We start from the raw sequence: 25,000 nt of genomic DNA, 5'->3' as shown, positions 1-25,000 counted from the left end.
AGAGAGAGAAAAGATGATTGCTTGCTTGCTCCTAAAATAATTTTCCTGTTGTGGATTGCGCTGATTGTTCTGGATTTTCTGTAATTAAGCTTTGGCGCTCCAATGAGAGGATTGGGAGGCACTTCAAAGGCAGTGAGCAAAGACGGCCTGAACAACGCTCACTCGCCCCCTCCCCTCCCTCCCGCACAGCCCAGCCCAAACCAGCCGAGCGCTGCACAGTGCAGCGCAGCGCGCAGCAGATTAGGCCTGTACCGCTCGCCAAGTTTTACCCCTCATCCCTCCTCACACACACACACACACACACACACACACACACGCACATGCATACACACACACACACACACACACACACGCACATGCATACACACACACACACACACACACACACACACACACACACGCACACACACGCACACACACACCGCCTCTGCCCAAGTGTTATGGGCCAACAAAAGGGTCGATCAATTCACTTTTTTGGTCTGAGCGAGGGAGAGGGGGGTGAAAGGGAGACCGAAACAAAGAGAGAGAGAGAGGAGTGGAAAGAGAGGAGAGGCAAAACCCAGAGGAACTCGAGAGCAACACTTTCAAATGAACCAGAAAAATGGTTTTCGAGGATGAAATCGGACTCTCGCCGCGAAGGCAAACCGAAACGCTGTGCCGTGTCCAGAACAATAGAGGAGCGGTGGGCGGTTGCCGAGGCGAGAGCCAAGCGGGCGCAAACCGCTGGGGCTGCACACGATCATCGCGCCGCGGATAAGTTAAAACACAACTTGGCTCGCCAGCGGACGCTTCAGATGCCCCCCTCTGAGCGTCTGAGGGCCGACACGGCGGTGGTGCTCTGACGGGCCGGGCCTCCCCAGGAGGGCTTCGGGTCAGCAGAAGGGCGCTCCTCTCTGGGTAAACGGAGGAGCGGCGCGGGTCAGGAGTGCAGTGGGGACGGCGCTGCTCACTGTCCTGCCGCGACCGCTGCTGATTGGAGCTGACACTCCAGGAACGCAGCAAAGGCACACAAGCCCTACTAGAGCAGGGAAGGAGAGAGGCAGAGACAGAGACAGAGACAGAGAGAGAGAGAGATAGAGAGAGGGACAGAGAGAGAGGGAGACATGCAATTCAACAGATGAATGCAGTGAGAGGATGAGTGATACATGCACATCCAGTGCATCCACAGAAGAGAGAAAGAAAGAGAGGAAAGATCTATAGAGAACGAAGAGAGTAGGGTGTCAAAGAAAGAGAGCTGAAGAGATAGAGACAGACAGACAGACAGAGAGAGAGACAGACAGACAGACAGACAGAAGGAGTGATAGGCTTTTGTCCGAATGTCAGCAAATGTGTGACACAGTGCACCCAGGCTGAGAGGCCTCAGGAGGCCTGGGGAGTCCGCGGCTCGATGAACTACACTGTGCCAGCACACCGGCGAGCTGCTCTCAGATCAGCTGGACGGACGCCCTATATGTTGGTGCTTAGAGCTCACCCCATCAGGACATACAAAGCAGATTAAAACATCCAATGCAAACAGCTGAGATGACTAAGCTGACCTATAGTCTGTGGCTGTCACCTATCTGGAATGCCTGACAAAAAACCCAACAATTTATTGAGAATTGAGAACAATCAATAGAATAGTGGTCATAGAGTATGTTCACTAGTTCGCCCGTCGGCATGATTGCTACTGTATACTGAGTGTATAAGCTAAGCGCGTGTTTGGCATGGTAGCTGGCCGTGGTCATGAGATGCCTGAAGCGGAGATCGCGATAGAGCGATGGCCGCTTGCACCCCCCAGTGTAAGGACGATGCGTGACTGGGCCATCAGTGAAATGGAGGAGTAAGGGGAGGAGGAGGGATAATTTTGTGAGCGCCGCGGCGTGTGACGTACGGATAAGGAGGCCGGCTTAAATACCCTGGCGGCGGAAGACAGGTGAGTTAATTGCTGTCAATCATCCCTAAGGGCTCCTCCCGAAATTTGTTTAGAAAACATCATTTGTTGTTGTCGTTGCTGGAGGAAAGAAAACCCCTGGCGACAGCAAAGACATGACCTCTGACCCCAGGAATGGATCCCTTTCATTTTTGTGCTCCAACAGTATTACTAGCCCTTGAGTTATGGTCACCTACAAACACACACACACACACACAAACTCAAAACACCCGGTGCATAGTTAAGAAGTCTATAAAGATGTTTCAGGAGTAAACAGGACTTTGCTGACAGCATGTTATTACATATGATGAGATGGTAGCTTCTGATTAGACAGCAATGCTGTTGGTTTTGATCACCAACCAGCACATAAATTCCTCTTTTAAATTCCTCTTCAATTACTTCACTGCATGCCTTCAGTGACAGCACAACAAACAGGTTGTAATCAAAAGGAATGCTCTTTCACCTGCTCGGACTGTCAGAGGTTGGATGACCAGCCGTTAGATCTGAAGGAGGGCCTGACCTTAGACAGCCGCTTGTTGTTCCTTTGAACTGCAGACTGGAATGAGCAGCCTGCCTGTCTATCCGTCCTCTCACTCTCTTCGGAGAAACAGAATGGGCTCAGAACAAACACAGACACACACACACACACAGACTACTTTGAGGACGCAAGCTGACGAGACAAGCAGTAGACATGTGACTGAGTAAGATAAGATCAAAAACCAAAGGAAAGGTTCTCACTGGCTGGACAGTCAGCATCGGACTGGGGCCCTTCTGGGGTAAGGAGTGGTCAATCCGCTCATCTTGATTTCTTTGGCATTATTTTTTTTTTTATTATTGTGGTTGCTGATGAAGTTCTCTTCTTTCTGGTGATTCTACCCAGCCTCATACAGTGACAGGCTTTTTCATCTATATATAGCGCCTGTTTTCTGTTCTGGTTTGCTCTCTCTCTGAAGTGTCTCTCTCCCTCACACACACAGACACACACAGACACACACACACACACACGCACACACACACACACAGACACACACACATGCACACACACACACACAGACACACACGCACACACGCACACACACACACGCACACACACACACGCACACACACACACGCACATAGGTTTCTGACAGCTGTCACTGGAAGAAGAAGGAAGGAGTCCTCAACACGTTCAGAACAACTCAAACACAACCTGGCACCTCCTCAGGAGCTTGATGTGAGCGAATAAAAAGAGGAAGAGACAGAGGAGGAGACAGGGGGAAAGAGATGGAGGGAGGGAGCGAAGGGGGGAGCGAGGGAGGGAAGGAGGCAGAAAGGAAAGAATGCCTCGGTGCTCGGTGAGACGTGAAAGTGACAGAAAACCCTCGTCAGACATGAAGAGGGTACATCAAAAACAAAAGACCTGCGCCTCCTCTCGCCGAGCTGATGTCTCCACATCTCAAGCTGAACACACACAATCACAACTTGGAAGAGCTGGTTCAGAAAGTGTGTGTGTGTGTGTGTGTGTCTGTGCCTTTGTGTGATTGTACAATGGTGGTGGTGGTGTTGGGGGGGGGGGGGGGGGGGGGGGGGGACTTTTAAAAGAAAGCCATTTCCGTTTCGCAACACCACAAGAAAGTGAATTGAAAACAGAATAGGAAGAAACTGGCAGGGAAGGGTCTTTGATAAAGTTGTGGCGTGGGAGCCGGGAGGCGATCAAGAGGCCTGAGAGATCCGCTCTGTCAAAAGACACTCCGGAGACCAGCAGCACACAGAAGGGTGTGCCCTCGGACGCGGTCCTGCTGCGACCCACAGGGGTCAGTTCTGAACTAAAGGACATTCGAGCCCTGCGGTTCTTCTGAGGAGCTGGTGCTAAAGCGCTTCCAGGTGTGTTGTCCACTAGGGAGAAGAGATTCTGTGTGTGCCTCTCAGCTCAGATTAACCTCCAAGCTCCCATAGAACACCCAGAGTCTTTTCAAACCTCATCGTAGTATACGGACCTCTACCAACAAACGCTCCATCCCAGTAAGTCAATCCAGATAAGTGAAAACAGATTAAGGGTATTTAGGTGTTCGATAGCACCAAAACGATTGAAATGTTCTCAGTGTAGAGCCTGGGCCCCAGAATATGTAGGGCCCGCAGTTTCTTCTCCACTCTGAGGTGGTCCCACTGAATTAGAAACCAAATCTGGGTGGATTCCTCCCTCCATTAGGAACACTTTTTTACGTTGGTGAGGCTGAGGCTCAAGCCTTCCTATGTGTGTGTGTATATATGTGTGTACTGCTCTGTTGCCTACCTATGTGTCTGTGTGTGTGTGTGTGTGTGTGTGTGTGTCAGTAATCTACTCCTGCTGTATTTGTGGGGCCGATCCTGAGCGTCTAAGGCCTGGCTTGCTCAGAGAGGGGAAGGAGCGGACATTTCATGCCAGGCACTCTCCTCCTCGTCCACCCGGGACCGAGAGGAGCGAGCCTGGGAACATCTGTTTGAAGTCTGGGGCTGAAAAAGCCCTGTTTTTCTCCCTCGATCACTCTGTGTGTGTGTGTGTGTGTGTGTGTGTGTGTGTGTGTGTGTGAGAGAGAGAGAGAAAGAGAGAGAGAGAGGGATTGTATTACAAAGACATGTCTTGGAAGATAAACTGGGGCAATATCAGTGTATGGAGAAGAGAGAAAGGCCTCAGTGGTTATTGCTGTGCTCTGCACACACACACACACACACACACACACACACACACACAAAGAACTAGCGTGTACACACACACACACCTACACACGAAGAACTAGCGTGTACACACACACACACACACACACACACTCAATCTCTCTCTCACACACGGAGACACAAAAAATGTCCATAAACACAAACCACACACACACACATGCTCTCATACACATTTACACATACAGTACACATGTACACACTGACAGACACACACACACACACACACACACACACACACAGAGTGAGTGCAGGCCCTGGGTGAGTAGTGGACTGGTATGCGGGTTTATGAGGTGGGAGTAGATGGACTTCACAGGCCCTGGGTTTTTCAGGCGGGCCTGGAGTGGAGCGTACCATCAGGCTCGCATCAGAGGGGCCCACCTCAGGCGCTCCACACAGGGCCCGGGGTAAACACCGGCCCCGGGGTAACTCAAACCACCCGTGTCTGCCCCGTGCTCCGCTCAAAACACCTATACAATTACTTATGTTTCAGGGAGTTGACATGTAACCAGTAACAGAAACCCTTTCTCAACAGCGGCAGGCCAAGTTGCTGAAATGAACAGAAAGAAAGAGAGAGAGAGAGAGAGAGAGAGACAAAGAGAGAGAGGTGGGCATCGCTACAGTCTCACCTTCAGGAGTGACACCCCCTCCCTCTCTCTCTCTCGGGATACTGTAGGATGTATACACCTTAACCTATTTCTGACAGTTGCCAAAAGATATAAAAAACAAAACAAAGATAATAAAGCGGAGCTCTCTAGAATCTTTGGAGGAACACAGTAATAGAACACTTTGATCAGTAACCGGGTTACTAGTATTCATCATGTATTAAAGGTCCAGTATGTAGGAAATAATGGAAATAAACTAACCATTCCAAATATGATCACCATATGTTGTCAGAGAGTAAGGAAACACGATGAATTGAAGTAATGGCTTATTTGACAACATTACTCTAACCCGTAAAACCCCGTAAAACCCATGAAAAAAAATGAGTTACAGGGCGGAATCTCTTGGAATTTTCGTTCATGTTTTGAACGATTAATTCTAGAATAGCATATTAATAATGGGCTAGCGCGTCCTCCTATTTGGGTTGCCAAATTAGCAAAGGCCAACTGTCAACAGCTGTCAGTTGTAGTCATGAACGCCTACGAGAGGCAGGCAAATTTCCAAAATTAAAACAAGAAACAAATTAAGTGGACATCGGAGGAGCTTCCTGAGATGGTGACGTCTTCGTCAAACGAAGAATATCAAGTCTGACGCAGAGCTGGCCATATTTCTCCACAACAGGTAGCCTAGGCTAAACTTCATCTGCATCACTAACTTCAGCTAAATATGTTACGTTGGTTAGAGAGGTATTTTTTGTTTTCACTGTTTCCGTAATGTGTAGCTGGGTCATGGTTGGAGAAACGTTAAAGCAGCTGCAGGTCAACTAACGTTAGCTAAGTCTTCATTACATCTGGCAACCCAGAAGAGGCTCGCGTCTGGTAGTCTTGAGAATGTTCACCAGTGTTTTGATTTTGGCCTGCAGAACGTTCGGTAACAATCCTACAAATCGCACCTTTAAGGGATATTAATAATCAGGTATCTCTGTGTTCATGCAAACACCATATCCTCAATATGATCAAAATCAGGATATACCTCAGTCACTGAGAACCCCTGCCTTCCCTACCTGTGCTGGTGGTGGATTTCCGCAGGTCTAAGCCCGCTCTGCTACCAGTCTCCATTGATGGGGTCAATGTGGAGGTGGTAAGCACCTACAAGTATCTGGGTCTCCACCTGGACAATAAACTGGACTGGTCAGCCAACACTGATGCACTATACAAGAAAGGACAGAGCAGGCTGTACTTCCTGAGGAGGCTGCGGTCCTTCAATTTGTGCAGCCAATTCCTCAGGATGTTCTACCAGTCTGTTGTGGCCAGCGCCCTCTTCTATGCAGTGGTATGCTGGGGAGGAAGCACAAAGAAGAAGGATGCTGGGCGACTTGACAGGCTGGTAAGGAAGGCTGGCTCTGTAGTGGGAGCTGAACTGGAGTGCATCACTTCATTATCTGACAAAAGGACCCTAAACAAACTGATCAACATCTTGGACAATGAATGTCATCCACTCCACAGCACTATCAAAAAGCAAAAGAGCTTGATCAGCTGGAGACTTCGCTCACTGCCATGCACAACTGAAAGGCTGAGGTCATTTGTTCCTAGGGCCATTGAACTGTTCAATGCCTCACTAAAGGGAAGAGGAGAGATAGACTTATACTTATGTTTACCATTTCTGCTGTAAGTGCATGTTGTGTGTGATGACTGTATGCTACTGAGACCCTTGAATTTCAATCATCAATAAAGTATCTATCTATCTATCTATCTATCTATCTATCTATCTATCTATCTAAAGATGGCTGATCTATCGGCTGTCCAATAAAGTGTCAGGGCAACTCGGACACTCAGGTGGGGATAAAAGCCTCTGTGGATGACCCACTGCTGAACCCTGCCTGTCAGACCATGCCTGCGCTGTGTGTGAGTGTGTGTGGTGTGTGTGTGTGTGTGTGTGTGTGTCTGTGTCTAAATGTTAGTGCTCATACACAGCAGCAGAGGTGTGTGCATACAGGGGCATTGGAGCAGAATGTGTACTTGGCCAGCGTGAGTGTCCATCTCCATGTGCAATGGAATGTGGACGTATGGGAAGCATGTGTGAAGAGTGTGCTGGTGGCCATCATAGCGGCACGCATACCTGAGCCAGAGGCAGCCCAGCGTGCTAATTAGCTTGGCCTTTCATTGCTCCACGAGCGTGCGTGCGTGTGTGTGTGTGAAGGTCGGGGGAGGCCTGTTATTACACACACATCACACACAGGGTGGCCAGGCCTTCACTGTGAACTCCAGACGGGCCCTGCGGGCCCCCGGCTACGGCCGCCTCCTCCTGCAGCCGGATCTGAAGGAATGTGAGCTATGTGTGGCAGGGCCCTATCAGTGACACCGCACAAGGGAGGGGAGGGGAGCGCCTGACAGAGAGAAGAAGAGGAGAGGAGAGAAGAAGAAAAGAGGGAGACAGAGAGGGAGGAGGGGAAGAGGCAGAGGAGGGGAAGAGGCGGAGGAGAGGAAGAGAGGCTGCCGTAAATGTTGTCTGGCCCCTCCAGGTGCAAAGGGGGTGTTGGGTGGGGGCTCTGGCTCCTAGTGATCCCAGGTAGTGGGTCAGGTAAGGGGGGAGAAAGTGGACTTTGATGGGTGTGGAGGGGAACCTGCCTCTGGCTCTCCAGAGATGGAGGGTTGAGTGTGAGACAAAGTAAAAGTGCAGTAAGAAATGCAGAGATAGAAAGTAAGAGAGAGAGGTGGAGAGAGAGGGAGAGAGAGAGAGAGAGAGAGCGAGAGAGAGAGAGACACTCTACCTGCTCTTGGTTCTCAAGTTCTTTAGTCTTCAGCTTCTTCTCTGTCGAGAGCAACTGCTTCTGCAGGCCGTCCACCTTCTCCTGTAGTCCCTGTACAGATGACCAGGCAGAAGAGAGGTCAGAGATAGAGAGTAGCTATGACAGCTGTGAGAAAAGTGACCTGTTGACCTGTGCCATGAGTATATATTACACAAAACATATTTAAATGGTCATGGGAGTTTCATTCAGAATGTTTACAATTGTACAATTGTTATTGTGTCTAAATACAATGGAATGTCTCAAAAAACAAAAGCCATCGTTTCAGTCCCAGTCAGCACAAGGACATTCCCGAGAGTGTGCAAGCTCAGCCATCTCTCCCTCTCTCCTCTCATTCATCCATCTTTTCCTCTCCTTTTCTCATTCCATTCAGAGGCAGAGGCTCCTGTCCCGAGCTCCGACACACACACACGCACGCACACGTGTTTCCAATGCACATCACTTTCGATTAGTGCTCATGAGAAGCAGAGCGCGCGCACGCACACACACACACACACACACACACACACACACACACACACACACACACACACACACACACACACACACACACACAAGCATGGCCCAGAGGAGTGCACCCAGAGCAGGGGGCCCCAGAGCCCCCAACACACTCTGCTCCACCCAGAGGAGCTGCAGCAGGGCTGGGTCCGCACATGGCAGGGCAGGGCCGGTGGGAGATGGGTGCAGAGCAAGCAGTCTTGCTATGTTGCCATGACTTACACAGAGACACAAAGTCACCAATCTCAGCTCTGTGGAGAACCGGGAAAGCCTTGTCGCTCTGAAAGCAGGTGTGTCGCTCTGTTGCACATCTGGCTGTACACATGTTTATGTAGACAGAGACAGACAGACAGACAGACAGACAGACAGACAGACACGCACGTATATTGGAATAGCCAACAAACATTTCATGATTGCAACATCAGACCACCATCCACACCCCATTTCCCCTCTCATACGAAGTTGCTCCTGACACAGATGTGATGGCAACGGCAGATGTTTGAGAAGAGTGCAGGGCAAGTAAGAAGTGAGAGTCTGTCCGCCCATCACACCCTGTGCTTAGAGGCCCATACTGAATGAGACTGGCAGCATGCAGACCAACTCACTGACTCCCTACAGTTTACTGGCAAACACATAGACAAAGATGTGAGCTGCAGAAAAAAAACATTAACAACAAATAGTTTGTTAGTCACTAATCACAAGTGGATGGTTTTGGTGCTCTTAATGATGGGCTTAATTTGCTGTTCTATGAAAGGCCAGGGCTCATGATTTTGCTTACACTACTGAATCCCAGCTGTGTGTCCTGCTGTTCCGAATTCTGATATATTAATAATAACAACATCTTTGAATAAAAGAGCTTCTGTCTGAGGTCACGATGGGGAATTGCCAGCCGATGACCTCTTTTAAAAGGTCTCTCACCCGCCCTTGTCCTCTCGCAAGGGGCTCGCTTGCCCTGGCCATGACCCCTGGTCACCCCCCCTACCCCCAGGGTTTGGTAAGACAGGCCTGGTCTCTGTGGTCTTAACCATAAGGGCAGCCTCTGTCATCGTCCTCATCAGCATCAGAGGAGGGAGGGAGGGCCTGAGCCGGATTCTAGGCCGGAGTTCCGGGACATGGGCTGGAGTGGGGTCTCTGTAGTGTGTGTGAGTGTGTGTGTGTGAGTGCGTGTGTGTGTAGCGCATGTGTGTGTGTGTGTGTGTGTGTCTCTGTGGGTGTGTGTGTGTGTGTGTGTGTGTGTGCGTGTGTGTGTGTGTGTAGCGTGTGTGTTAGTTGTGTGTTGGCGGAGGAGGTTCTCGGAAAGCGTCCTGGCTGTCATTAGAGATGCTCCTTTCATGTGGTTCCCCTCAGCCTCTATGAAGCAGAGGAGAGTCATTCAGTGATGCCCGGAAAAGCTCGCGCCCCAGCGCAGAAAAGGGAGAGAGAGAGAGAGAGAAGGAAGGAAAAAAGAAGGAAATAAAAGAAACATCTTTATCTGTGTGACGCTGACGGCGTGTCATCTTTTTTTTAGCAGACGTTAGTCAGCCCGAATCAGCCTGGGGCCACGCTGAACTTTTCAACCCAACGAGAACTGGCCACGTGGGGTTATGGGAAGACAACGCGGCCTGCTGCAGGCCTGCGCTCTTTCCAAAGACTTCCCTTCGGACTTAAGGGCCTCACAGACAAACAGACAGTCAGAGAGTCAGAGTGTCAGGTGCCCCTGACACCAGACTGAAACTGGACCAAACTGGACTGGGAAGAGCGATTTCCCAATTATGGCACTTATTACAATTATCCCAATCATCATGGTTTCCAGAAGCCGTGTTACGCCTCAGCAGTGAATTCCTGGCATGTCGAGCATTTTTGTCAGCTGTCGAATCACTTGGGCGATTCAGTGGTGCGGTTGTGTGAGGGGATCATGAGATGACACAGGTTTGCTTTGTCATGCAGCGGGAGCTTGTGTTAAAGGACACGCGGGAGCGCTCAGCAACGCTGGTCAAGGTCTCCTCTGTGTCACTGACACACAGAGACAGTAAGGGGGGTCACAGACACAGCGATGAGGGTCACAGACACACAAACACAGTGAGGAGGGTCACAGACACAGTGAGGAGGGTCACAGACCCACAGACACAGTGAAGAGGGTCACAGACACAGTGAGGAGGGTCACAGACACAGTGAGGAGGGTCACAGACACACAGACACAGTGAGGGTCTATAGAGGAATCTCATCCACGGAACTGGGTCGGTCCTCTGAGACTGAGTTCATGGAGCCATGGTTCCCTGAGCACTGGGTGGCGGTGGGGGTTCAGGTCTCTACACTTCCTCCAAACACCACCACATCCTCATCAGCTTGGATTGCCACAACTAGGCAGCTATCAAAGAGTCCGATCTGATATGATTGGTCTTTGCAGTAGTCAGCTATGTGACAATGGCAACCTGACAGACTTTTGAACACAGTACGTGCACAAACAAACACTGATATGGACATGCACATGCTTGCCCACACACACACACACACACACACACACACACACACACGCACACACACACGCACACACACACACACGGAGCAGATATCCACATTTCCCAGCCTTCAGTTGAATCTTGACAAACCTACAGAGAGAGAGAGAGAGAGAGAGGGAAAAAGAGAATGATTTTTCCCCCTTTTTCCTGCAGCTGTTGTTTCTCTGTGTGTTAGGCGTGTGTGGAGAATCACTCCAAACAGGGTCCAGATGGTGAGGCCGATATGGCCTTTATCAGCCATCCAGAGGGGGATCAATCTAAACAGCCAGGAAATGTGGAACACTCGATTTCCTGGAGTGGGGGGATTTTCTGACTGGGAGTGTGTAAGCGTGTGTGTGAGTGAGTGACTGTGTGTAAGTTCATGTGAGTGTGTATGTGTGTGTGTGTGTGTGTGTGTGTGTCTGTGTGAGAGGGTGGTGGTGGTGTGTGTGTGTGTGTGTGTGTGTGTGTGTGTGTGTGAAGCACGTCATAGTGTCAGACAGAACAACCTCTCTCTGAAGCGTCACTCTCTTTGAATGTGGTGTTCCTTTTTTTTAAACTGTGTACACAGGGATTACGTTCTGTCTTTTTCTTCTCTCTCTCACACACACACACACACACACTCATGGACTCTTAGGCATTTCCACATTGCTGGGGCACACACACACACACACACACACACACACACACACACACACACACACACACACACACAAAAGGTGAGACTTGGGTGGTCCTCCAGTAAAGATAAGGCAAGTATGTTTCCCTGGGGTGAAGTAAAAGCAACAGAGAGAGAGAGAAGAGAGGAAAAGAAAAGAATGAGAGCAAGAGAGTGAGCGAGTGAGTGAGACAGAGAAAAGAAAGGAGAGAAAAAAAAAAAGCTCCAGGCCCCTTTAAACTGCTAGCCATGTTTTGTTAGCGCCAGCCCGCTCTCTTCATGTGGAATGCTCTGTTTGCAGTGTGTCTGTAAGAACTTTTCCGAGTGGGAGATTAAAGCGATCCGTTAATGACAACGAGCACGACTGCCTCACAACCCCACCGGCCTCGGGCTCTTTGGCCTGGAGGTCTCCCTGTCTCAATCAGTCCCTCTGAGTGAGTGAGCGGGGGAGGAAGAGAGAGAGAGAGAGAGAGAGAGAGAGAGAGAGAGAGGAGAGAGAGAGAGAGAGAGAGAGAGAGAGAGAAGACATGATGAGAGAGCAAGCAAAAGGGAAAGAAAGAAAGACAGAGAGAGGGGAGAGAGAGAAACACATACATACCAAGAGAAAGAGAGAGATGGAGAGAGAGTGAGAGGAGAGCGAACTGCTCCAGAGCTCAATTATACATGTGCCTCTCAGCTCTCGTACATGCTGCCATACTCAGGAGTGAAGACGATGGTGGCACTGATGAAGATGAGATGGCAGAGCAGGAAGAACTGAGGCACACACACACACATCACACACACACACAGAGAGAGAGAGAGAGAGAGAGAGAGAGAGAGAGAGAGAGAGAGAGAGAGAGAGAGAGAGAGAGAGAGAGAGAGGGGTAAAGCTGGAAACAGCCTATGTTGTGAGGCAAGTACAGTGCTGGAGATGTGAGGACTCTGATGTTAGCGTTCATCAACTGAGAGAAAGTGAGTGAGCACTGAGAACTACAGGAGAGAAGAGAACAGATGAGAGGACAAAAGAGTGTGTGAGAGAGAAGGAGGGAGGGAGAGAGAGAGAGGAATGGTGACATAAGATTTTGAGGTTTGCTTTGTATTTGTCTTTGGTTTGAAATGGTGGTTTCAGTCAGATACGTGTGTGTGTGTGTGTGTGTGTGTATGTATGTGTGCATGTTTTGTGCCTTTGAAGGCCCCTCTGAACAAGCACTGTGGCTCTACTGCAATGAAGGCTTCTTGCCTTTCATACAACACTTCAGAACACAAACACACACACACACACACACAAAATCCACCGCCACTGCCAAGGCTTATGCATGCCAGCTCGTCCTTTAGAAATCCTTGAACAGGCAACAGCTACAAAGCTGTTTGGTCTATGTGTGTGTTCGTGAGTGTGTGTGTGTGTGTGTGTGTGTGTGTGTGTGTGTGTGTGTGTGTGTGTGTGTGTGCGCGCGCGCAGGCATGTCCACATAATTAAAGTAGACCTGATGTGGTTCAGTCGGAGTTTGAGGATGAGAGAGGGAGGAGAGAACAAAACATGGTGCTTGTTGTCTTCCTCCAGTTTAGCCCTTGAGGTGCATTGTGTGCGCGGCTGTTTGTAATGTTGTGCCGCTTAGAGAGCAACCGCAACCTGCAAAGAGACCTTGGAGAATCACACGGAATATGAGTACAAACCATACGGAACAAGCATGCATCTACCTGCACACAAAAACACATATCTACTTGCACGTGCACACACGCATGCATGCACACACACACACACACACACACACACACACACACACTCCCAGATCAACAGCAAAACTTTTGTATTTTTGCTTTGTGAGCTTTTGCGTGCGAAAAAGCTCACAAAGCTTTGTTTAGCACTAGCATGCTACAGTACTTAAAAAGGAGCGTCCCTTTAAAACTGATTACTGACACATAATTAGACACTTCAGCACAAATACAGTGTACTGATACATTTCTCAACTACTTTTCTGGATTCTTGAGTACCTATCCTATTCTGGACACCAGCAAACCAAAGACACAAGCAAGTGTTTCATCAACTAGTCGACTAATAAAATGACTGGACAGTGCTGTAGGCAGCTGTCCACTAGTCATGGACAAAATGGCTAAAGGCTAAATGGGCTGGACATTTTTTATGTATGGAAGTACTTAATGGAAAATGAGACATGTAAGTTGTGTACAGCTGTGTTAAAGTACAGTAAGAACAGGTCTGCTATGAATAAGCATCTATAAATGAATCCCCCGTTGCCAAGAGCTTGCACTAGCAGTAATGTTAGCACCAGCACTGTACCGGTGCTTAGCGATTAACATTAGTCAACTAGTCCACAACTATAGACAAACTTGTCAACGGGCAAAAATCAGTAGCCGTAGAAATCTCTATATTGAGCTAAAATGAGCTGAAAATCTGAAAAAAAAAAAAAAAAAAAACCCAACAACAACAGTGTGTTCACTGCTGGTACTCCGGGGCCGTTTTACCACCTCGAACGTGCATTTCTTTCTGTGAACCGAACGCCGTGTTGTCCATTATCCCTTACCTATCTTACACACTAGTTTATGTCAGTGCAATGGCCATTTTAGGCATAGAACCTCTGTAATGTCTCATGTCTGTAATGTCCTGTAATGTGATATCCTCTCAAATGTAATATTGCCCTAACCCTTCCAAACCTGAGAAAGGCAATGGGACACAGAGGTGGATGGACACTGGGAGGGAAAAAAGATTCAGCCCAGCCTCCGTGTCCAGCATGGCCTGGACTGACCCTGGTCTGGGACACCTGAGCCTCTGCTCTGTCTTCAAACCGATCTGTGAAATAAAGCACAGGCCTCTGTCCTGTCCTGTCCACCCCCCCCCCCCCCCCTCCACACTCCTTTCATCCTCAGGTCTTCTCTCTCTCCCTCCCTTCCTCCCGCCTGCCGTCAACTTGAAACAGGCGAGCGAGCGGACATTAAAGGGCCCAATCAAAGCGCGCGCGGTGGAGGCTGGGCTCTGCTTTAGGAATGTCAAGCACTAAAAACACGCCGGCCTGCCTCTTGATCATTCTCCCTTTGACTCCTGGCTTTTTTCTCTTTCCTTCTCTGTCTTTTTTCCCCCCTTTTGTGTTGCTCTTCCTCTTTGTCAGTCCTCCCCACTGGCAATGTTATCTGCCAGGGCTGCAACCTGTCCTTACTGGACCTGGCCAAACCCCCTTTTCACCGGCCTGCACACACCTGATTTTTAAATAAAGCCTGCTCAAGGACACAGAAGCACCCGGAAGGTAGTGTGGTGTTTCGGTGAGGGAGCGCCCCCGGTCCATCCACACTCACCAGGCCACAGCTAGCCATTATGTCCTCATATCAGCACTCCAGCGTGACCGTGGATTAGCGCAGATGAACAGCAGCTCATTGGTCAGTCCAGCGTTCATTACCGAGCGGTCTGAGCGGAGCAGGTGGAAAGTGTGACTCCAAGGAGACGCGTCTACGAGAGCCTGTGATGTGAGTGAGTCAGGGGACGTGACAAGACCTGACGCAGCAGCTTTGGAACGGGATCAGGGGGTTAAGGCACGGCAGTTAAAGTTTAACCACAACAGATCAGATCACATCAGGCTGTCCTGGGTTAGGACGGACGTGAACCAGAAATTAATCACTAGCCACCATCATTGTTTTTTTTCTTTCTCTATCTCTCTGTGCATTTCTAATCAAAGCCCTAGCATACCTCAGGAGTAAGGCATGAGCACACTTCACAACAACAAATACTTACTGAGACTCACTTTCATGTACTGTATGAAAGACGCCTATTGTAAGTGTTCATGTGTGTGTGTGTGTGTGTGTGTGTGTGTGTGTCTGTGTGAATAATGCCTTTGAACCTGCAGAAACAAAAACCAGTTTGGCATTCTAAAGGCCCAATAAACTAATAGAGACCAAAATGCCTGTATGCTCACGTATGCACTGTGCACCACACAAACTCTCACGGGCAACGAGAGCCACTTATAATGGCTCCACATCCACACATATGGTGCCCATATAAAGACAGCCGCGCGGACTCGGGGTGTCCTGCGAGTCCAAGCACGCGTCCTAATCCCAACCGTGTGGGAGAAGGAAGAAGCAGCGGGACGTGGACATCTGATCCCAGACCAGCGCCATCACAACAACTGTGTTTGGGATTATTACATTCAGCAGCGCCACCACTTTGATGTGTGCTCTCTTTATTTTTTCTGTCTTTTATTCTGTCTTCCTGCCTTTCTTTTTCTCCCCCCCTCTCTTCCCTCGTTCTCCTCTCTTTCTCCTCTCCTCGCTTGGGCCCCCTTCAGCTCGCACAATTTGGCCTTTGAAGTGAGCAGCTCTGGAAACAATGGCCGCCCCGCCACACGCTTGCTCTGGCCGTCCAAAAGCAGAACCAGTTAACAAACGGCACGCTCTCTTTTCTCCTCTCTTTCATTTCCTCCTGGAACCATCCCTCCCTCCCTCATCTCTCTTTCTTTCTCTAGAGCCATTATCTACGCCGTCTCCCTCTTACTGTCTCGCTCTCTGGTGTCTGGACTTTAATCAGCCTGTAATTGCGGCCTCATTAACTGAGCAGTTAACACTGACGGCTCGCAATAACAAGGCCCACGCTCGACATGCCAGGGAAGCAGTGTGTGTGTGTGTGTGTGTGTGTGTGTGTGTGTGCGTGTGTGCTATATAAATGTAACGTGTTGCTGTTGTTGTGTGAGTGTGTGAGTGAGTGAGTGAGTGAGTGAGTGAGGAGTGAGTGTGAGAGAGAGAATGTGTGCATGTCTAGGGTAAGTTGGACATGACACCCTAACTTCTAAGTTTCTCTGGGCTGGATGTACTCAGACAAAGCCTTGGGCAGCTGCTGGCTTTGACCAGCACAGACATAACACATTGAAATCACTCCTTAGGGCCAGACAAACATTGCGCTAAGCAGTAAACACACTATTCTCTAGAACTCCACGCACTGATGCCAATGTATTGGCATGTGATCTCTATGCAAGTGTCATCTATCATTACCACTATCAGTTCCTTTGTCAATCACACACACAAACACACACACACACACACACACACACACACACACACACACACACACACACACACACACACACAAAACACAGACACTGATTGCAGTGTCAACTTCTGTACCTCCATCAAGACCCAGTGGCTCTACCTTTGAGTACAACTGGAGGGTAGTTATTTGGACCTGAGCTGAGATGGTGAAAGCTCTGTTGATCTGAGAAGTTGGTGTGTGTGTGTGTGTGTGTGTGTGTGTGTGTGTATCACCTGACAGGCCTTGTCTGCGTGGCGGCTGAGGCGACTCCTCTCCTCGTCCCAGCGGGCCATGGCGTCTTGCAGCTGCTGTTCCATGGCCTGCTGAGCCTGACGTGCCTCCTCACGACCCGCACACGCCGCTGCCTGCACGTCCGCCATCGTCTGCACACGCACACACACACACACACACACACCACACACACCCACATACACACACACACACACACACGTCACACTTACGAATACAAATCCACAAACAAGTCCATGTGCAATGTCCATGTGCCAATGCACGTACACAGAAAAATATAATCAGAGCTAAACAAATAAAACACACAAACATGCACGCTTGTGCTGACAGTATATGTCAATGGACGTTTGTTTTGATACAGTATACGTTAATGCATGTTTGTTTTGATACAGTATATGTAAATGTACACACACAAACACACACACACACAAAGACAAAGAAGCCGCACTGGCAGAGGTACCACTACTATCCTATGGAGACTGCCTGGTGAGCTATAGATGTTAAAAGGCTACAGTTGCTCCCAGAGGTACCCCTCCTACTGCAGATCTTCCTTAAACGTCTCCTCCTGGAGGGATCTCGCCGCGCGTCGCCAAGCAGCACTGTTAGCTAACGGGAACGATTTTTCTCCAGCTGCTGTGAGCGGATTACTAAACACTGCGGAGGTTCGGCTGGGGATGTTACTGCAGGTTAGTGTGGGTGTCGAGCTGACAGGTAAATCTGAGAGCTCAGAAGCTCTCCCCCCCTTTACGCTACACACACACACACAGGTATTTCCATGAGCTTGTCAGGGGCTGTAACATTAAAGGCACATACATGGCAACAGATGTATGGGGGGCTTTCATGTGAGAGGTAATGACCAGGAGAACGACTTTCAGCCCCCATGTGCCTACCTGAGAAACAAGCCACAGCTAGGGACTACAGAGACAGACCGTAAAAGACAAGAGAAAAAGGGGGAGAGAGAGGGAGGGAGAGAGAGAGAGAGAGAGAGAGAGAGAGAGAGAGAGAGAGAGAGAGAGAGAGAGAGAGAGAGAGAGAGAGAGAGAGAGAGAGAGAGCAACGAGACAGTGTGGTTAAGGGAGGGAGGAACAGGAGAACCGAGTTGGGTAACTTTGTGGTGCATGGGCTGTGAAATGAAAGACCTGCAGCGCCTCTTTGAACGTCCAGGAGCGAAAACGAGGAGATGCGTTAACGCCACGGGTGCGGGAAGAGGAGTGGCTCAGGGGCAGAGAGAGGGCAGTGCGCTCACACACACATACACACACACACACACACACACACACACACACACACAAACACACACACACCCATACACACACACACACAAGTACACAACTGCTCCCGGCCCAGACAGATAATTGTTAGCAGTGCGTAACCTTCTCCCTCACAGGAGCGCATTAGTGTGTGTCTGTGTGTGTGTGTGTTTGTGTGTGTGTGTGTGTATGCACGTACGTGGGCGGTGGGAGTGAGCACCAGTGCACTGCGGCACGGTGTGATGGCAAAAGCAGCAGATTAGGCTTATTTTGTCAGTGGGCGAGCCCACATGAAAGCAACAAATGGCCCTTTATTATGGCAACATCGGTTCCCTCGGTAATCATTATTTCGCAATAAGAGATTCCAGCATCTAGTCTTTAGCCTGGAGGTATCTACTCATCCATCCTGTCCCTCCCTCCATCCCTCCCTCCCTCCACCACTGCCTCTCTTTCTTGTTCTTCTGGTAGCCTCCTCTCTGATATTCTCGGACCATTTTCCACTATAATTGCCTCGACCTGCCTTCTTTAATTTCTACGAGCTGCTTATTTAGAACGCTCTTACGCCACGACACACTGCAATGAAGCCCTTTGGAGTCTCGGTATGCTCATATCTAATGAGTGCCTTAAACACAGCCTACATATTTATATATAACTGCCGCATTCACACACACACACACGTACACAAATACTAAGACATACACACACAGCTTCAAACTAATTTCAGCATTTCTCTCTACCACTTTTCAGAGTATCATCGAGAGGGTTTGAAAAGGGGTGATAGGGGCCTCTGCTCCATAGTAGCAAAAGAATGAAAGAGAAAAGGGGGGGGGGGGTAAGAAGAAAGAGACGCACAACAAAACAGCTCGATGATTGTTAACGGGTCAAGAGGAGGGGTCACTCATAGAGAGAGTGGGCAGCAGATGGAGGCTAATTCATATCTGAAAAGGAGTTGGCCTGACGAGCTGGAGGCCCCATTGAGGATTACCCGTACGCTGGTATGTTTTTAATTGGAGCATTATTTGGGCATGCGTGCATCTGGACGAGTGAGGAGGGACGCCTCTCAGGGCCCAGGGTTCAAAGGACACCTGTGCTGATTAGAGGTTGATCTGCGTGTGTGCGCAAATGAGGTCGTTTATCTGTACGTCTCTATACGGGTGTATGTGTGTGTGTGTGTGTGTGTGATGGGGGAGGGGAGGTTGGGAAGGATGCAGAATGTCAAAATACACACACACACACACAGACACACACACACACACACACACTTTCTTGGTCTCTCTCTCACACACACACACACACACACACACACACACACACACACACACACACACACACACACACACACACACACACAGATGTGTGAGCATGCACACAAAGGGAGGGCAGTCTCAGATGCAGGTTGAGAAAAGCACCTTGAATTCTCTGGGCCTCTGAAGGGAAGCCACGTCCACTGCCGGCCAGTTTGTTCTCTCGGGCGAGCCGAGGCTTTAAAGTGGAAATGTTTGCTCGAGCTGGAGTGGCTTTTCATGCACAGCAGGCTCCTTATGTTCCATCTTCCATCTTGTGTGTGTGTGTGTGTGTGTGTGACTGCACAAACATCCTCTTGGGTGTCCAGCTGACTTCCACCACATTGGAACAACACACATCCACACATGCACACACAAAAGCAACCACAGCACACCTCATACATATACATATTTATGCTCTCAAGTTAGCATGCAGACAAGGTAACACACCTAATGGGGTACAATCATATACACACACACACACACACCTAGGCACACTCAGACGCAAATACACATACAAACACACACACACACACACGCATGCACAGACACAGAAACACACACACACACGCATGCACAGACACACGCATACACGATGGCTGTTTAGTCCCCGCCGAAAGAGACGCTGGCGTCTCTGAACTCCACTCCACCCGCCAATTATTAGGAAACTTAATAGGCTTCTGTTTTCACACAACATCTGCTTGTCAACCTTTCAAACTGGCACTCGGCCGCCAGCGACCCAAAAGACAAAGGAGAGTGAGTGTGTGAGAGAAAGAGCGTGTAAGAAAGAGACAGAGAGAAGGAGAGAGGGATAGAGAGAGAGGTCGCTTTGAGTGTTATCAGAACGTCACATATTACCAACCGTCCCGTATGTCCAACCTCTTACGTGTATGTATCACTTAATATTCATTTCTATACAAACCAAGACGGCAGATTCCTAAAGAAACGCAAGCACCCACACCATAAGTGTATCTAAATTAGCTATGTACCAAAAATTGCAGCCCAGCCCAGCAGCCCAGCACTAAACTCCGAGCGTGGTAAACAAAATCGGATATTTCAGGCAGTAAAATCCCCGGTAAGAACTAAACTAGATATTGTTCAAATCTACACACCTATCGCTACTGAAAAATGTAAGGTTAATTTATCCAATGTTATTTTGAAGTATTAAAAAACATCATTGTTTTAGAATGTTCAAACGAAATGGTTGGTAATTAGCACGTTTACGATATTATGGTGAGGTTAAAAAAGTCTGGCCTGGGATTTCTCTCTCTCTCTATCTAACAAACTCCTTTCTCTTCCGCCTGTGCAGATCAGTGTTAAAGGTCATATCATGTGGTTGCTGGATGAGGCTTTAACGTCCCCTTTGGTGAAATGAGCAGGGATGTAGTGGAGGCTAAACGCAAGTAAACAAAGTTTATCCACCTCTGAAATTTCAGAAATAAGAGTTTATCCACCTCTCAAAAGAGTTTATTCACCAATTGCAACTTTTAACATCCAAAAATCACACTGTATTATCTACATTCACAATATGTACAATCACTAATACTCTAGGAACCATTTAATACCACTGGTATTGTTATAAACATTGGACAATAACCTCCACCATCATCAAAGATGTTCTGAATGCCTTTTTAAAAAATCCGATTCCGCGTGGCACAGTCCATCTCACCGTGATCACAGAATTCATTGTTTACCCACCTCTTATTTTACCACTTCATCCCTGGCTATGAGTGAGGAGCGCTGCACGGGCACACTGCACAGGCACACTGTAGCTATGAGTGAGGAGCGCTGCACGGGCAAAGTATAGCTATGAGTGAGGAGCGCTGCAAGGGCACACTGTAGCTATGAGTGAGGAGCGCTGCACGGGCACACTGTAGCTATGAGTGAGGAGCGCTGCACGGGCAAAGTATAGCTATGAGTGAGGAGCGCTGCACGGGCACACTGTAGCTATGAGTGAGGAGCGCTGCACGGGCCAAGTATAGCTATGAGTGAGGAGCGCTGCAAGGGCACACTGTAGCTATGAGTGAGGAGCGCTGCACGGGCCAAGTATAGCTATGAGTGAGGAGCGCTGCACGGGCACACTGTAGCTATGAGTGAGGAGCGCTGCACGGGCACACTGTAGCTATGAGTGAGGAGCGCTGCACGGGCAAAGTATAGCTATATGTGAGGAGCGCTGCATGGGCACACTGTAGATATGAGTCACGGGGCATTCCTTCTCCAGTGTGGGCTCCTAACCACCTTACCGAGGTGCACCAGGAAGCAGCGCCATACGGAACAATGCACCCTGTATGCAGCTGCACTTAGCTCTACCAGTGCAGAGAAAACAGACAGACAGTTGAAGGAGTGTGTGTGTGTGTGTGTGTGTGTGTGTATGTGAGTGGGCGGGTGGAAGTGTGTGTAAGGGGCGTTTGCGGGACAGTCCCTCTAAACCCCCTGCATCTAAACTCCAGGCCTATCTCCTGCTGTTCTGCTGGGAGGAAGAGCGTGTTTACCTGTGCAGACTTAACCAGCCTCTGGTTGTACTCCCGTTCCATCTGCTTCAACCTGCTGTTGCTCTGCACACAAGAAGGGGGAGTGGAGGGGAGAGAGAGAGGGAGGGAGAGGGAGAGAGAGAGGGAGGGAGAGGGAGAGAGGGAGGGAAAGAGAGAGGGAAGGAAAAGAAACATGTAACTGGATCGGCTGGTAGGAAATGCATGCTCAGACACTTTGCTGTTGACCCCTGCGACTGGCAGCCTGTCCGCAGGGCTGTCGCCGGGGATGACGCACCTCCCCCCACCCCCACCACGCCGCACACACACACACACAGTCACATACACCACACACACACACCCCTCCCCCGAGCGAGAGGCCTCTGCTTTGATCGTGGGCCAACTATTCATCACTTAACAGGAAGGAGAAGAAGCAGAAGAAACAAAAAGAAGGCAGAAAAAAAAATCCAAGTCCGCTGCCAATTATCTGCAAAATAAGAATGGAACACAAGAGAGGGAGAAAAAAAAACAACCATCCTGCAAAACACAAAGACAGAAAGAGAAAGAAGAAGGGAGAGACACCCACAGAGAGAAAGAGAGAGAGAGACAGACAGACAGATGTAAACAAAGCAAAGAAAGAGGGATCATTTGGAGCTCTCTAACCGGAGAGCTGGGCAGAGACGCGCATGGCTAGGCTAACGCTAATGATGAGGTCTGCCGTCTCATCTAGGCTCCGACTGCCGCCCCTGCAGACACCTGAGCCGAGCCAACAGTAGGGGGCCATGATGGAACATACCTGCTCAGAGCGCACCATGGAAATCTACACACTATGGGGGACGCCATTAATCATATTTTACTTATGTAAACAGTGGGCTATACTTTTACCGGAGGAGGGGATATGGTGATGAAAGATGAGTGAGGCTATGCATGTGTACAACCAGGCTGAGAAAATGAGGAACAACTCTGTTTTTGTCTGAGAGAGCCAGGCCTATCTGCATTGGTGACAGATTGGCGGGATAGAATACTCTTTTCTCACTCATAATACTCTTTTTGAGAAATCATTCATCTTCAAGTCGGTTGCCACAGAGATCACGCTAACCTGATTAAAAGTCTACTTTTCAGACAGTAGTCTGTAAAAGAAACGGGGAACAGAAAGACGAGTTTAACGGCCTGATGTATCATGGCAGTAGCCATACTGAGGTCATGGCTGTAATCCCTCAAATGCACACAACTCCTGAGATGTACTCCTCTGGTAGCCTGGATTAAAAGCGTCTGCTTAACGACTGACATTGCATGTAAATAAGGTTTATATAACACTGACACTACTGTGCAACATTGGGGAAGACTTCTCCGAGTCCTTTCAAAGACTTTTATTCAACCATTAAACAAACTCTTGGCCCATCAAGTTCTGTGTAGTGGCGGATATACAGAAGACATTTAAAGCTGCTTAATTTACTGTCCTAAATGCCCTCAAACTACTGGCCTTCCTCTCTAGTGTAACCTGTACACAGAGGGCTAGTGAAAACATCCTGATAGGACAGGGCATGATACTTAAAAATCATGTGTTAAAGGGACACCAGGCAAGCCTGATGCTTTTTCTCTATGAAACTTGGTCTGAAGCTCTTTTCCTTTTCTTTGCATCTTCCGTCAAGGATTTTCGCTGCTTCTTCACCGGCTCTGCCATTATACACACGTTTGCAACAATCGCTAGCGTTTCATTAGCCTCTGTGCTGTGGATGCTGGATGTAAACTAATCCTGCTTCGGTCGGCGGGTACGATACACTGAACTTGCAAGCGGGATATTCTTCCTACAGGCAGTAGGGGCATGCGAGAGAGTCTTCATTCGCCCTGTAATGAGTCATTTAACCATATACCGACTTGCGAAGATGAGTAATTAACACGAAAATGTTGCTTGGTGTCCCTTTAAAGGATCTACCAGAAACTAGAGCATAAGTATGCTAAACACTGAAAGGACAGAATGAGCACAGGGAACACAGGGAAGTCCCTATTCCTATGGGTTGCTTGAGTTTGGTTGCTAGGAGTGCTCCGAGGCCTTCCCGTCCCCCTGTGCAAAGACTTCAGAACTCACTGCAGTAGAGCAGGCCACAGGGCTCTGATGCCCAGTTGAAGAACCCTAAAATTGCTCATTTAAACATGAACAGTCTACAACTAACAGCTGGCTGTGGCACTGAATATTTGATTAATAGGAATAATTACTGTGTGTAGCAGAGAGTAGGAAAAGAAAAGAGTGAGCCTCACTATAAATAAATAGTGATATACACAGCATCAAACCTCTCACTCAGTCTTAAAAAAAAACAACTACTAGCAGGTAAAATAGCGCAAATGGGTTAGCTTAGCACCACTGGCCAAATGAACGGCCCAGTATGGAAACTGAGATGAGAATGAACTACTCATGGCTTGGGCACCTCTACTGCTCTCCCTCCCTGTGGAAAGTCCCCTCACTTCCAGACCGTTCATCTTCCTCTCCTCACCAACTCCACAGACTCATTGTCACCTCCTCCTCAGGGGAGGTGGGGATGGAGGTAAAGGGGTGGGTGGGTGAGTCGAGGAGCTGGAGGAGGAGCTGGAGGAGGAGGTGGAGGAGGAGGAGGAGGAGGAGAGGCAAGAGCAGAGACGGCTGGCCAGGGCCATGAATGCATTTGCCAAGGGATTTAAAGGCCCACGAACTTGGCTTTATCAGCCCCAGTGGGTGAAGGCCAAGGGTGCCGTGATGTCTTAAGAAGCCGAGCGCCGCTGCGTGCATCTGCACCCGTCTGACAAGTCGGCGAGAGGGGGGGGGGGGGGGGGGGGGGGGGGGGAGAGAGAGTGAGCTTAGGATGGGTGTAGGGCGTTAGATGGAGGAAAGGAGAACTAGAAAAAGAGAGAGAAAAAAGAAAGAGAGGGAGTGAGCGAGAGACATGGGCGGCAGCAACAAAGAGGAGGGGAGCTTACAGAATCAATATGAGATGAAAAGAAAGCCAGAGCAGCAGAAAAAAAGCCCTTAAAAGAGCTGCTTTTATTCGGGGGGTGGAGGGGAGGGGGGGATGGAGTGTGAGGCCCCCTGGCTGCCATCACCATCTGGCGCTGAGATTAGCTGGCTGAT

At 49.2% G+C, this 25,000-nt stretch overlaps 1 protein-coding gene across 2 annotated transcripts in view; it reads right to left on the bottom strand.

Annotated features, from left to right (window-relative positions):
* cep112 (centrosomal protein 112) overlaps positions 1–25,000 on the bottom strand; it is a 110,350-nt gene that overhangs the window by 7,977 nt on the left and 77,373 nt on the right. For both annotated transcript variants that reach the window (XM_042085646.1, XM_042085647.1), the window contains exons 21-23: positions 21,922–21,984; positions 16,881–17,030; positions 7,974–8,063 (exon numbers count right to left, since the gene is read on the bottom strand). In XM_042085646.1, coding sequence (XP_041941580.1) covers positions 7,974–8,063; positions 16,881–17,030; positions 21,922–21,984 — 303 coding nt within the window. The remainder of the gene's footprint in view (positions 1–7,973; positions 8,064–16,880; positions 17,031–21,921; positions 21,985–25,000) is intronic.

Source organism: Alosa sapidissima, chromosome 3 (assembly GCF_018492685.1).
Source record: "Alosa sapidissima isolate fAloSap1 chromosome 3, fAloSap1.pri, whole genome shotgun sequence".
Classification (NCBI taxonomy): Eukaryota; Metazoa; Chordata; class Actinopteri; order Clupeiformes; family Clupeidae; genus Alosa; species Alosa sapidissima.
This window is presented reverse-complemented; position numbering and strand designations above follow the sequence as displayed.